Consider the following 14,822-nt stretch of genomic DNA (forward strand, 5'->3'; position numbering starts at 1 on the left):
ATCTCTTGTATATACCACGGTTTCTATTCATTCCGCTTCATCATCTTTTTCTATCCTTCACCCTGGATTTAAAAGTGTCAAATCGAATTATTTAATCCCAATCCATCCATGCCAAATCCCTCAATAGTCCAGTACACGCACTATCCTTCTACTCCGCACCCCGTACCCCAAATTCCCATATTCACTTCCCCCTTTCTCCTCTTTCCTCTTTATATCCTCCTCTTGACCACAAACCCACACTCCCCTATCAAAACATCTAGCATAAAACATCTCTCACCCTACCAATCAATCTCCACGCTAAAACTAAAACTCAAACCCAAACAACACCCAGAGCACCAGACCATGCACCCAACCAATAACGCCCCTCGAATTCCAGTATTCCTACACCCATCATACATCCCTCGTATAAAACACGCCAACATCTAATCCATACAATCCCCCAAAAGTTACCAAAAATAACCAAAACTCTTTAAATGATCAAAACGCTAATGACAGTGGTATATGCTATGATTGAAAAATTGCCTTCAATGACTTCATCCCATCCCATTCGATCCATTTGTAAGCCTTCCATTCCTTTCCTTCCGTATCATTCACGCTAAATATGAAAATCCATCCTCTCATTTCTCGCCCCATTCATTCATTTCAAACTTCAATCTTTATATGCCCGCTAAAAGAGTCCCGCTGATATACCGATACCAAACAAACTGGCCAGAGACAACCAGGATAGTGCATCTCATCCAATATTAAGATACCCAAAGTTATGACTCATGGAATAAGCCTCGGTTTCAATAGGCCGCTTTCCCATTACTATTAAACCGATTATTCATGTAATGCGACGGGCTTAACATAATAGTCGGTCCATCATTAACACCCAACTGAGAAGACATGGTACCGGTTCTTGATCCATTCGACAAGTAAGTATCTGCGCGCTCATAAACATTGCCATTAAACATGGCACCAAAAGAAACACTCTGTGGAGTAGATGGAACAGTTGCCTGAACCGCTGGTCCTAATGCTGCACTCTGAGGAGTCATCGGCAAGGGGACTTGAGAGGCAGGCGATTGCGTTGTATAGGAGCCATTCGAACCACCATTTGCTTGCCTGTTGGCCAAGAAGCCCCACGGTGATGCTGTAATCATTGAACCTGTTTCTTTGATGGCCTTTTGAAGAGGTCTGAGAAGAACAATAATTTCAGACGGGATGAAGCTGATAACGCCTTTAACTTCCCTGACCTTGGTAACTAAGTCTAGATATGACTGAATCTATTAGCATATAATGGTGTGTTATCATAATTAGGTATACTTACATCTACCATCGCCCAACATATCTCCCAGAAACCCTTTTGTTCTCTGATGTCAGGATCCTTCAATTTAATTTGTGATAGACGAGATTTAAGCGCATCCGCTATGTGTAACGCGTGCGTGCATTTGTGTATTAATACTTGCCAATACTGTTTACCGTGGTCTGCATTACTTGATATTGCACTTTTTTGCATCGATCCGAGAAAATGGGCGTTAACATTTGGAAGAGTTTTGAGGGCCATTTCTGATGTCTGCTGTAGACGAAGAAATATCTTCTCAAAGATTTTATCCTCCTCAGTAAAGTCTCCCACTAGACGTCCACTAGTGCCTGTTGAACCAAATGATTCTCCAGAGCGTGGAGTAGCGCTTGTCATAGTTGCGGAACGCCCATTTCCACTGACAAATGGTGGGGGGGCATCTATCGCTACTCGTAGATTATTTGAATGTTGAATTACAGTCGCACTTCTCGATCTAAAGTTCGTACCAGGCCTCTCTCGTGTCGGAGTAACTGACTTGTCTCGGATTGGATATCCTACCTCGTGGTTACTTCCTAGGCGTCTACCAGATCGGCTTTGTCCAGGGGGAAACAAGCTCGCGCCAGCATTCCGTACTTCTGCTACGCTTCCGTACAATTGAAGTAGTAGGGTCCGAATGTATCGAGGATCGCCATTGATAAGAAGAATCTCGACATTTTGTGATAATTGGGCACATACGTGAATGTATGCACCAACACAAGTCAAACAGGCACGTTTCACGTTTTCGTTGGATCGAGGAGAAGCTTCCTCGTCTTCCTCCGAGTAAGAATCATAACGTTGAACATCCTGATCTAGCTCTTCCACATGTGTTTTGGCATTGTAAAATACCCTCTCCAAAGTTGACTTCTTCTCGCCAGGATTCCGAACCAGGCCAATCAAGGTTTCAATAAGAGGATGGACTTGAAACAAAGCGTACAGTACACCTTTAGCCCCTTCAATAATAGGATCTGGGGAAGTAGATTCTCGTTTGCGTTCCGGTAAGCTTGATAAGCGGCGGACGTAGGTAGCTCTCTGCCCCGCCGAATCTGCCGGGCTTGCTGGGCTAATCGTATTGCCATTAGACCCAGTACCATTACTCTGCATTGCAGATCCATGACTGAGGCCCCTGTTGTGGAGACTGTAACGATTCGATTTGTTCGTCTCGTCGACCGTCCCTAACTCCGCCGCCTTCCTTGAAACGATACCCATTCGTCGCGAGCGATCCGTTGAAGAGCGGTCCGGTCGATCACGATTAGCCTGCAAAAGGCTCTCGCTGTTACTGCGAACCCTTTCGTTTGTGCTTCCGATTGTGAGAGGCATTACGCCAGGTCGCCGAAGCGCTGCGTTTTGTTGCGAGAAGCCTCTTTGGTGTGATCTAGAAGGTATAGGTGGTGGTCGAGGTTGAGCTGGCGATGGGGGAACGCCGTCGACCTTTATGGGGAAGCGACCACTCACAACACGCTTCATCGTAGGCCGTGGAGTCTCGGTACCCTCGCTCGATTCTTCTCCGCCAGATTCGGTTTCGAGTCGACCCATGGCTTTGGACCTCAAGAATCTTTTGATCTGTGCTGTGACAGCAAGATCATCTATCTCACCTTCTTGGAGGGGACCGCCGCTAGGGGAGTTCAAAGCTTGCGCCTGAAGGATCTCTTTTGGTGGAAATCTCAGGGGATTCCCATCCAATTTCAGGATTTGAAGAGATGTCATATCTGCCACGCATAAAGGAAGTTCCTCAATCCTGTTCCTTTGAACGGACAAAACCTTCAATGATGTCAAATTTATAATGCCTGGTGGCAACGTCCGTAGTTTATTTCGTCCAAGGTCGAGAATTTCGAGGAAGTTTAACTGGCATATCTAAAACAAAGTCAGCGTCTTTGAGCTTGCCTCACGCTATTTGACCTTGCATACTGCTGGTGGGATTCTCGAATGATATTGTTTCGAAGGTTCAGATATCGTAACGAGGTACATTCTGCGAATCTGGAGGGGAATGTTTGGATCTCGTTGTGGGATAATGCAAGTCTGTACCATGGAATATGTATTAGCTATCATTAAAAAATATATTTAATTCCGAGATGCTGGAAGAGCTCAACATGTGAGACAAGTTCCAAGCCTCATGCAAGGAATGAAAGATTATAAATAACCGTACGAGTTCGACTTTTATGATGTCGACAACCTCTTCTGGAAATCTTTGTATACGTCTATGGCTCAAATCGATCGTGACTCCTGGCATCAGCTCGTTGCTGACAGCGCTCGACTCTGCAGCTTTCACTATGTTTTCCTCCAAAGCCTTATTCATAGATTCCCGTACTAAGGCGACAACCTGCCCTTGCGATGGCGGGACTTTGGAAGATAGAGAAGAGTTCGACTGAGCATGACGAAGGGGAAGACCACGTCGAGATGCGCTTAGATTCTGTGGTCTAGGACCCGGGCCTGGAACTGGCATGCCATTTTCGAATTTCGGTCGACCTGATGACATTATTGCTGCTCCAAGGGGAGGACCAGTGGGACCCATGATATCTTCCACTCCAACCTTTTCAATAATGTTGTCGGTGTTTTCCGTAAGATGTGGCTGAGGATGTTTCAACACTTTCTTGTTTCGCGAAAAAGGGACCAGACCCTTATCAATTCGATGGGAACTACTTAAGAATCCGTGCCTTTGAATGGGCGGTAAAGTTGAAAATTGGTCGAGAAGAAAGGACAAGCAGCATAATGAGGGGTTTATGTCCTATGTAACACCATGCATCCGTAATGTTTTCAAGAAGGGGCAATATCGAGGGTCTTCTCTCTCTTCTGTCGCAATTGAACTGCTTGTTTGTCACATTGATCATTTCTCTAGCATCATGATTTTCGGTTAAGCTTTCTCGAAATAGGTAAGCGCCGGCTTTAAATTGATGCAGGTACCGATGTGTTTAATAAAATATGCATTTCTCCCTTTGATTTTGAGTACGACGGCAGTGTAACCTCAGAACTTATATCTTCATACTTCATGGAGGTGATACGTTAAGTTAGAAGATAGTTAAGACCACAGATTTTTTCATCTATCTTCATTGTTGTCTGTATCGCATCCAAAGGGCTAGAGAGGTTCTTGACAACTCCTGCCTGCTAGATACATTTTGATATCGTTCTTCCTCCAGCTTTACTTGATCCTTACAAATGGATCTTGACTGTTCAGATGATAAACAATCATTGATAGATCTCAGATCATACTAAGTCTTTGATTTCAAACCAGTTCCATAATATACTTCAATCTATTTGCTGTGTTATACAGAACCCCAGAATAGCTTCTGCTGGAGGCTGAATCACCAAACAAAACGAGCAAAGACATTGTGAGAAACCAAGAGTAAGGATATTTTTCTACTGACAAGAAGAAGGCATTCGATTTGTTCACACTTCAAGAGTCTAATAACTGATAAGTTTCCTTCTGCTACACTACAATAGCAAACGGACTAAAACCACGCAACTCTCCAAGATCTCCCCTCTGAATCTTACAAATGCCCTTGTCAAGGACCCTTTCAAGATCCGATTCTTGTGTTGACATTGACTTTACATTGCGCCGTATATTCAAAAAAACCTCATTCAGGTAGTCCCCCTTGGCAATATTTCCCAAAAATGTAAGCTAAAATTTCTCAGGCCCTTACAGCGAGAGGTTATCGTTGCTGCACTGGATGGACACGATGTTTTCATTCAGGCTGCCACTTCATTTGGGAAAAGCTTATGTTTCCAACTGCCTGCAGTGATCGATCAAGGGAGTAAGTCTCGACGCCTATTTTCATTCATCTCTCAGCGCCAATACTTACGCCTCAGTAACCATTGTTATCTCGCCATTACTTTCATTAATGGTAAGTCAGAATCGGCCATGCGTTTCTCTATACTTACATCAAGCTAGACCGATCAAGTAAAATGCCTTACAGTCTGCAGGAATCGTAGCGGGTACAATTAATGGAAATACAGCTTGGCCCGAACGACAACGACTCCTTGCAGACCTTGAATCTGGTCACCCCCTAACAAGACTTTTGTATGTGACTCCTGAGTATTGCTCTACAGACAACTTCCGCAAACATCTTCGCACTGTGCATGAACAGCGAGAGCTTGCTAGGATTGCCGTTGATGAAGCACATTGTATTAGCGAATGGGGCCATGACTTTAGAAAGTCCTTTAAGAATCTCTCCTGGTTCCGAGAGACATTTCCTGATATACCAATTATTTGTTTAACGGCAACAGCTACGGATCAAGTACGGCAAGATGTTATAGGCACTATGGGTCTCTCAGAAACAAATTTGAAGGTTTTCAGAATGTCAACGAACCGCGAGAACCTTCATTATGAAGTGAGATTCAAATCAGATGAATCAGACTATTTCAATGATTTCTTACATTGGCTCAAGGGTGTTCACAGAAATCGAATGGAAACCCCAGAACGTCGGGCCGAACTGGAACAGAAGCGTGAACGCTTGGATAATGTGTCAGGAATTATCTACACTCTTTTTAGGCAAGATTGTGAGAATCTCGCGTCTAGATTGAGACATAGCGGAATAGGGGCCAGAGCCTACCATGCCGGACTCACTCACGAAGAAAAGACCGAAACATTAAATCGATGGATCAATAATGATAAGGGCTATGACGTGATAGTTGCGACAACCGCCTTTGGCATGGGCATAGACAAGGAAAATGTACGGTTTGTTATTCATTGGCAAATTCCAAAATCTTTCGAAGGCTTCTATCAAGAGGCTGGACGAGCCGGAAGGGATGGAAAGGCCAGCATACATATTATGTATTACAGCCGCGAAGATCGTGACCGAGCATACAACAGAGTTTCTCGAGATGCCAAAGAAAGAGTCAATCTAGAAGCTAGGATTAATAGCTTGAGAGCTTTGGTTTCATACTGCGAAGAAACTGATGAATGTCGACACAAGCTGATCTGCAAATACTTCGGAGAGAACGAAGTGCCTGCTTGTAATTACGCTTGTGATTGGCACAAAGATGTGAAAGCTTTGAAGAGAGCAAAGCTCAACAATTTGATGACTGAAGAATTTGTTAGCACACAAAGAGAACAAGGCCGCTTCGACAATGGATATGATGAGTATGATTGATCATAATGTATTTATCTTGCTAGCTTATCATGGCAATGGCTAAGTCCTGCTTACATTTGGTGCACGCATGTTGAGAATGCCATTGAGTTAGTTATAACTCAGGGAATCCACTTTAGAAGAATGATTGCTACAAAGCAGGGTTCATGCCCATGGAAAACACGAATGAAAGAGTCTATGTTCCCTCACTACCTATCCTTTGAGAATATTGAAAGATATTGCTATTGTAAAAGAGAACAACCCAAACTGTATTGACGGTGAGAGGCTATATATTCTGGGCTTTCGACCATCAACATTGCCACTCAATTCAACAAGATCACTCGCTTTTCATTTTAGCAACCCATTTTACTTACAATCCATTTCAACACAGCACAACTTCAGCTCTCGAATTCGGACAACATCAAACGATTTCACCATGAGTAACGATATTCCCAATGATTGGTTCCTGGTAAAGCTGACCCGATGGGAAGACGGCCATGAAACCAGTTCGGCTCTCCTCCCTGTTAACATTTCTTGCCGGTGACACGCCGTCTGGCCTCAGAAATGGGCTTCAGTCTGTTTACAAGCGCATTTGGGATTACTTCACTGTTATAGAGAGAGATGGCAACTCCTCCGACCGAACCAATCTTCCTTGGGAGCCGCCCTTAGACAAGGTGATGGTATTGAAGGTTTGAGCGTTGATTGGCAAGGCCTTGAGGCTGGCGACTGGCCATCGCAGCGGACTCTTGTGACGGAATTCAACCTACCTGGAGTTGTGAGACATTAAAATTTCTCATTTTCTCCTTCTATTTTCATTCATGAGGTCGTCTTCTGCAAACACAATATAACGATGGGGAGAGCTAACTTGATGGTCTTGGCATAGCGGGGGAAAGTTATCGACGAATAACAATGCAGTCATCCACTGTGTTGTCAAAGACAGTAGACTCGACGGAATTGCCTGGTGCCCCCCAAACAATTAGGGCATTTTAGTCAAGGATCAGATACATGAGACGAACCGAAAATGCTTATGAGAGCAGGATTTCAGAACGCGAGCCTCATTTCTGCAGTGTGCATTGGTTGTCTCGAAGGATTTATGAGAAAGGAGAATCGGAAAGTGTGAGGTTTTTGGGAGTGAAGAAAATGGGCGAAAGCATTTGAGGTTAATATCAATAACATTATGATCTCGTCTTGTCTAGTAGTTGATAAGTGGTGATATGTCTTAAGGTACAGAGACTGGTATGATTATGAAAGCCTTACCTAAAGCGCCAGCGGCAGGTGCAATCCCGCCTCCACGAAACCTTCACTCTGCTCCCGTCAATTCCAATGAATTATCCTTTTATCACTCGTCTCACCTCCTTCATCTCATCTCTTGGTCCACCCCATTCCGATAAGAAAGAACCTCCTATTTGCACACATCCAACAATTCAACAATGTCTCAAATATCCAAATTCTATATTCCATCACATCACAGTCTCCTAGGCGATCATTATTCCGCCCCGCCCAGTAGCCATTTTCACCCTTCCCACCAAAAGGGTTGTTGCATCCTGAACCCGGACCAGTCTACTTGGACCAGTCCAGTCTACATGGAATAAATCTGGATCCACTCTCCTTAACCCAACTCCAAACCTGAAAATAGATATGTATGCTTCCCAGACCCTTCCTTAGACCTTGACATTACACTAACAGCTCAGAACTTCGGGAGCCGAATGAAAGTTCAGCTGGGCAACTGATCACATCTCTCTTCTTCCCCAAGTATAACAAATTAATGTCTAATACTAGAAATACAATACAAATACTTCGGTTGGTAATGTGTATGTCTTCATTCTTAATTTACGTCAAGTACCGAAGGGGCAGTTTAACAAGACCATCAATAATTGCTCAGATACGAAGATATTACTGACGGATTTACCAGAGCAGTCAAGAGCAACTTTGTATAGACATCAATAGCGTGCACCAAAGACAGTGGATTCTGTTAATGCATTGTATATCCATTTTCATACCCTCTTGTATGTATGTTATGTGGGTAGTACCAAAAGACTCCGTGACATCTGAGACTTTCCCAGTCTCGCCCATAGTTATCCATTATGCCACACTCCTATCTACTCCAATTAGAGGCCATGTAAGAGTGTAAGGGGGTCATAAATCATCGTTCCCACATCCAAACCAAACGCCCCAAGAAAACGGAACCCCAATCCATACTCCCAATTACCCATCAAATATCTTTTGGGAGAAATTGCTTTTTCGAAGTTTTTTTCCCGTCCCTTCCTGTCACCGGTACAAGAACTCCTAATTTTCCACCCCTAATCGCCAATTCGATATCGTCTCGACTATCATCATCTCCCACAAAGATCGAACCACCTTTTCTGTCCGCCTTGGGAACATATTCTTTGTTCTGATTAAGATGCCAACCCCTATCCGCTCTCTCCTTTCTCACTTGTGCCGTAAGTAATATCCCAAAATTCGCTTTCTTTCCACCCCGTGCATCGATTTCTTTACGTTTAGCCTCGTACCAACTCTCAGATTGTTCTTTTGGCCAGACGACTCTAGGATCAATATTACCCCAGATTTGCATTTCGGCGGCATTATCTGATTGGGGCATAATGTTCTGTTCTTTTTCAACCTCAGCCCTAGCCTGTGATTCTTTCTGTAGATCTAGATAATGATCAAGAACGCTGGGATCATATGTTAAGCAGCGCAATTGACGTTGATACTCGATAGTGTTGGGCTTGTAATCGCCATAAAGTGGCGCAGAGTGCTTCGGCTCTTGCTGGTTCGGACTCTGTTGGTTCGATCTCTCCTGGTTCGGTCCCTCCTGGTATAATTGTGAAACCGTAGACTCCAACTCCCGAGAATTTTCGGTGGGCTGGAGAGGTATAAACTGATTCATTGCATTATTGATGATTTTTTGATGATGAAGTACTTGCTTAGACGGAGCTATCTTTTTTGCAACCATAGTTTCAGCTTTTTGCTTCTGAGCTAGACATAAGACGTCGCGGTTTTCACTTTCTGGGTTAAGGAACTGCATGTTTTGAGCTGTGGTATCTAGATTAGACTCTGGTGATATAGGCTTTAATGGCTTCCTGATCAAAGGAATTGTTAGAAATGGGATCGTAGAAGAAGCTGCCGAGGATTGTTCCTCGACAACCTCTTTTCGGTCGAGGAGGGAAGCTTTGCTATCAGGATTCTGATTCTCCGCAGAGGTTGATACTGTTTCAAGCGGTCGTCCACTTTTCTGCAAAACTCTGAGCTCGTCTTGTATTTGAGAGCCAGGGCTATCGTCCTGTTCAATATCGAGTTGCTCCACGTCAGATTGCCAAATATTGACATCACTGTCAACTTTATCTGGCGACGGTGGTTCGTATTCTGGCGAACAGCTAATATTATCTTTGATTTCACCTGGCGGTGGAGGCTCATACTCTGGCGAACAGCTAATATTATCTTTGATTTCACCTGGCGGTGGAGGCTCATACTCTGGCGACGATGGGAGTTCTGACGTTGATTGAATTATGGTTCGACTCGGAATTTTAGGTCTGAATGGGTTATATTAGATATATTCACTCAGTTTTCAATACATTAAACTTACCCTTCCGGCTACCGTCCATATTCGGTGCTTTGCTTGTTCTCATTTGTGATTGAGGGAGTTTCCTCGATGTGGGAGAATGGGGCAAGTTTTCAGCCCGGGGAGGTCGCGGTCCTAGAGTCGACAACGGGCCCTCCGAATTTGAAGTCTCCTGAGGTCTTGCGGTTAATTTATCATTGGAAACTGACTGAACAGAAAAACTACTTGGAGGCATTTGCTTATTATTCAAATCTCCAGGCTTTCTACCTCGTTTACGCTTCATTCCTTGCATGTCCTCGTCATACTTAACAGGGTAAAGTCTTGTTTTTTTGATAGGTTTCGAGACCGGTCTTGACATGGCTGATATTTGTGCTTTGCTAGCAAGCTTAGACCTCTTATTTTTCTCTGTCATCTCGTGCAGAGTACACAAGACTCTATCATCTTTGGTTTTACCCAACATGCTGTAAATCTGCTTGTTGCATCCAGGTATCTCACACACACCGCCCAGCGATTGCCTCTCTGGTGAAAACTCTGTTGGTGGTAGGCCATGTTTTCTAATACAATGATTGCAGTACCAATCACTATTTAATTTTAGCAATTGCCAACTAGCACAAGGGGAGATATTACATACGTGATGTCAGCTCCAACCGGTGGACGTGGCTTATGACAACTAGCATGCCATCGGGCTAAACATTTTGAACAACGATATAAAGGATCGAGTACGAGTTCCTCTCGTTTACACACCAGACATTTTATGGCTTTGCTAGTAGTTGAGAGTGAGGCGGTTGAACTCGTCTCGTCGAGCTTGTCTTCGGACTGAGCTTGAAACTAACAAGTTAGCAAATCTCTTTGAACATGATAGTCCAAATTTGTTAAAGAAGAGAACTGATTTTGTCTCAGGTCTTTTCAGTCTATAAAGAGTCGTCATATGGCTTGCTTCAGCGGTTGTGCAATGAGTTATAAACCACCAATGTGCGTCTTAACTGACTTCTACAGAAGATCGAGTCCCTTTGCAGCAATTTCAATCCCGCTTTCTATCACAGCCTTTGGTCATACATCTTGGAGCCATGTGATGTCTAACTCCGTATAGCAATAGTGTCCAAAGACATCAATTTGCCCTCATATTTTCATTGTTGAAGCTGATAGCCTTGAGCTAGAACAGTCTTGCCTGAAATGGAGGACGCCGCCAGGGTTTGATAATCGCAAAGGTAGTATCATCGACCATAGCAAGGAGACAGTATAACCAAAGCAGAACCAGAAGAAGCATTTTTGAGCACTCAGACCTTTTACCAGATGTTCATCATTGACATATGTATGAAAGTCAAAAAGTGAGAGTTCTACATACGCCTGCATTTCTTTTTATGCTTGAGAATGATTGCGATCTGAAATTATTGTCGAAGTTAGTTGCTGATCTGGTTGGAGCGACCTGCTTGCTGTCAAAGTCCATATTTTCTCGACAGAAACTTCAGAATAACGATAAGAGTTCTAGTCCTCCATTCTCAAATCTTCTTTCTCAACCGTATAGTTGTACCTAAAGGAAGAGGCATCAGGCTGTATCGTGAAATGTGTTGAGATGTCGGGTATATCAAGCATGAATAAATAAAAGAAGACGCGACTGTGGACGAGACGTTAGGCACGGGTGCACGGGTTTTTGCGGCCGCTGGTCATTGATTTTGCCTGAATACACCGCCTCGTTTTGCGCTTAACTTGGTATAGCGAGGGTCAATCATCGAATCGATAGGCAAAGCTGTCTACTTCTCTTTTACAATTGTTTAATACCACCTTACTGAGTATTGTATTCTTAACATTTTTCTTATTGCAGATTGCTTATGGATTTCTTGAAGTCTGCAGTCGCATCTGCGATATCAAAGGGACCTCCATTTCCCTACACATTCGGGGATCAGGTTGACATAGAGCAATCCATATGGAAGTTATACAATGGAACCAAAAGAGTATACGCCAGAGATGATTTTGGCACAGAATATGGAATTAATGGTATCATAGGAAGACGGTTCTAATTGTAGTATATTCTCCTTCGATGTCAGCGCAAACAAGTCTCGATTACCCCTAGCCAAAAATGCAGTTAAGAAGCTTCGAACGTTGAGACATCCTGGAGTTATCAAAGTGCTGGACACAGTCGAGGTATGAATTATCAACCATCGAATCATGTGGTATATCTGACTTGCGATATGGGAATAGACCGACACATACATCTATATCGCTACTGAGAGAGTGGTTCCTTTGAGATGGCATATCAAGAGAAAGAGCATGAGCCCGGAGACATTGAAATGGGGATTATTTAGCATAGCAGTAAGTTTATGGTTAGTACCATCTGTTATGCTTAAGTCTAATGGAACATATAGCAAACAATTAAATTTATCAATGACGAGGCATCGTCCGTCCATGGAATGCTTCGAGTAGGATCGATCTACACAAGTGAGAGTGGGGAGTGGAGAGTTGGAGGATTCGAGGTATTAAGCAATATGAATGATACTGAGGCAATTATTTATGTGAGCAATATGTGTTTCTGGTATATGGAATACCGAATGCTAAATCCTGCAGAACTATGGCAGTCTTGTACCCGATGCCGGACGATATACTCCACCAGAATTGGCGAGTACTGGCTGGGATTCTATCAAGAAACACCCAATATATGCGACTGATTCTTATAATTTTGGAACTTTGATTTTTGAAATCTTCAATGGGGACTTCACAGGGGGTGATCAAGCCGGCCAGACAAAGAATATACCTCCCAGTATGCAGTCAAGCTATAGACGTTTGGTTAATAGCAACCCCAAAGCTCGACTGAGCGTTGGCCATTTCCTTGAGCAAGGTCGTCGAAGTGGAGGTTTTTTTGAGACTCCCCTTATCAAGCTTACTGAAGGCGTAGATAATCTAGGGATGAAAACGGAAGCTGAACGAGAAGAGTTCTTGAGGTAAATTATCATATCAAAAGCACACCGAATCTAAGCTGACTTGTGGAGCGACCTTGATGAGCTTTCAAATGACTTCCCGGAGGATTATTTCAAGATGAAGATCCTTCCAGAGTTACTGAAATCTGTTGAATTTGGGGGTGGTGGTCCAAAAGTATTTAGTGTTGTTATGAAGATTAGCACTAAGCTTACAGATGACGATTTTGAAGCAAAGGTCACACCTGTCGTTGTTCGACTATTTAGCAGTCCTGACAGAGCTATTCGGGTGTGTCTTTTGGACAATCTTCCCCTTATGATAGATCGACTACCACAGAAAGTGGTCAATGATAAAGTCTTCCCCCAAATGGTAAGGGCAATTGCGCTTTATTTGCAAGCACATGCTGATTGAAACAGGTCACTGGCTTTACGGATCTTGCACCCGTAGTACGAGAGCAGACAGTTAAAGCAGTATTGACAATTATTGGGAAATTATCAGACCGGACAATTAATGGAGAATTGTTGAAATATTTAGCCAAAACTTCCAACGATGAACAACCTGGTATTCGAACAAACACGACAATCTGTTTGGGCAAAATTGCCAAGAATCTGGGAATTAGCACGAGATCAAAGGTGTTAATCGCCGCTTTCACAAGGTCCCTTCGCGATCCATTCGTTCATGCTAGAAATGCAGCCTTATTAGCATTAGCTGTCACAGCTGACTCATTCAGTGATGATGATTGCGCTAATCGCATATTACCGGCGTTATGTCCTAGTCTAATAGACAAGGAGAAACTCATTCGAGACCAAACAAACAAGACAATGGACGTTTACCTGCAGCGTATTCGCAAATCTGCTGCCGCAATGCCTGATACTGCCTTACCACCACCCACCACAGGTGAAGCTGCCTCATCATCTACACCCCGAATGAGTACGCCACAGCCTAGTGATGCAGGTTCGTCATGGGCAGGCTGGGCTATTTCTTCATTCACCAATAAAGTAGCTGCTGCAACTGGTGAAATTCAACCATCGAGTGGTGCTGTGACTCCAGACGCACGTCCGACATCAGCACGACAAGAAAATGAAGCTCGTCATTCAACTCAGTCTGCATCGGCTTTGCATCGCCAAGCTGTGACTTCACCAGTTGTTACTTCAGCTAACACGCCTTCGGCCAGTCACTCTTATTTCGGAGATGCAAACGCAGGAGAGGACGATATAGAAGCATGGGATGACATGGAAGAGGATGCTTTCTTCGATGCTCCTAGCGAATCGGCATCAAAAAATACTGTAGCCCCATCTTCGACTGCAACCCCCTTCGAAGATAATGGCGAACCGGATTTCGCGGGTTGGTTAGCAGCCCAACAAAAGAAACCAGCTCAAAAGTCATTACCAAAAGGCTTGACCAAGCCCGCAGCGAAAACAAACGGAAGACCTTTATCATCGTCAAGAACTACCACAACTAGTTCTTTGGGAACGAAAAAGGCAGCTCCTGTAGCGACCAAGCCAGTTGTGACTAAGAAAATAGATACAGCTCCAAAAGCTACAGATGAGGATGCTGATTGGGGAGATGGTTGGTAGGTAGATCGAGAATCTAGTTTTGTGGGCGGACAATGAGGTTTATGTATGTCACTTGTCTTGCGTGAAAATTGGCATGGCGTACTGGGTGAAACTGAGAGGGAAAATTGAGCATCCAAAGGCGAGAAGGCGTTTGAATTATTAATTCTTCGGCGAGTCACAAGTTCATTCGTGGTTAGAATGGATACTAGATACCTGGATCGCATACGAGTGCTTCTGCGAAAGTAATATGAATTGAGAAGTGTTTATATGCAAAGCATTCCTAATTTGGACCCCTGAGTTTGTTGTGTATATGAAACCTCATTGGTGGAAAATCCAACGGAAATTTAAGACAGTATAACACAGGCTTATATAGTCCTATTCATACTATTTATAGCGCTTTATATAGCCTCTAATCATAT

General features: G+C 43.6%; 5 protein-coding genes across 5 annotated transcripts; 3 read left to right on the forward strand and 2 right to left on the reverse strand.

The window, feature by feature from the left end:
- Positions 1–785: 785 nt before the first annotated feature.
- EAF02_005849 (uncharacterized protein) lies at positions 786–3,827 on the reverse strand (the record flags this gene model as incomplete). Its single annotated transcript, XM_038901897.1, has 3 exons — positions 786–1,256; positions 1,307–3,169; positions 3,462–3,827. 3 exons carry the CDS (start codon positions 3,825–3,827, stop codon positions 786–788), a joined length of 2,700 nt encoding a protein of 899 aa, XP_038758114.1.
- Positions 3,828–4,806: 979 nt separating this feature from the next.
- On the forward strand, positions 4,807–6,402 carry EAF02_005850 (uncharacterized protein; the record flags this gene model as incomplete). Its single annotated transcript, XM_038901898.1, has 4 exons — positions 4,807–4,895; positions 4,946–5,064; positions 5,120–5,154; positions 5,227–6,402. The coding sequence occupies 4 exons, from the start codon at positions 4,807–4,809 to the stop codon at positions 6,400–6,402; spliced, it is 1,419 nt and encodes a 472-aa protein (XP_038758115.1).
- Positions 6,403–6,478: 76 nt separating this feature from the next.
- On the forward strand, positions 6,479–7,368 carry EAF02_005851 (uncharacterized protein; the record flags this gene model as incomplete). Its single annotated transcript, XM_038901899.1, has 4 exons — positions 6,479–6,488; positions 6,615–6,901; positions 6,941–7,153; positions 7,294–7,368. 4 exons carry the CDS (start codon positions 6,479–6,481, stop codon positions 7,366–7,368), a joined length of 585 nt encoding a protein of 194 aa, XP_038758116.1.
- Positions 7,369–8,348: 980 nt separating this feature from the next.
- EAF02_005852 (uncharacterized protein) lies at positions 8,349–11,528 on the reverse strand. The gene is made up of 4 exons (XM_038901900.1): positions 11,283–11,528; positions 10,569–10,765; positions 9,958–10,518; positions 8,349–9,908 (listed from the first exon to the last, which is right to left on the reverse strand). The coding sequence occupies exons 1-4, from the start codon at positions 11,382–11,384 to the stop codon at positions 8,591–8,593; spliced, it is 2,178 nt and encodes a 725-aa protein (XP_038758117.1). The 5' UTR covers positions 11,385–11,528; the 3' UTR covers positions 8,349–8,590.
- Positions 11,529–11,766: 238 nt separating this feature from the next.
- EAF02_005853 (uncharacterized protein) lies at positions 11,767–14,424 on the forward strand (the record flags this gene model as incomplete). The annotated part of the gene is made up of 7 exons (XM_038901901.1): positions 11,767–11,889; positions 11,942–12,079; positions 12,137–12,247; positions 12,301–12,447; positions 12,500–12,873; positions 12,922–13,216; positions 13,264–14,424. 7 exons carry the CDS (start codon positions 11,767–11,769, stop codon positions 14,422–14,424), a joined length of 2,349 nt encoding a protein of 782 aa, XP_038758118.1.
- Positions 14,425–14,822: the final 398 nt, after the last annotated feature.

This window comes from Botrytis sinoallii (assembly GCF_014898435.1).
Source record: "Botrytis sinoallii strain Bc 23 chromosome Unknown BSIN_009, whole genome shotgun sequence".
NCBI classification, from domain to species: domain Eukaryota; kingdom Fungi; phylum Ascomycota; class Leotiomycetes; order Helotiales; family Sclerotiniaceae; genus Botrytis; species Botrytis sinoallii.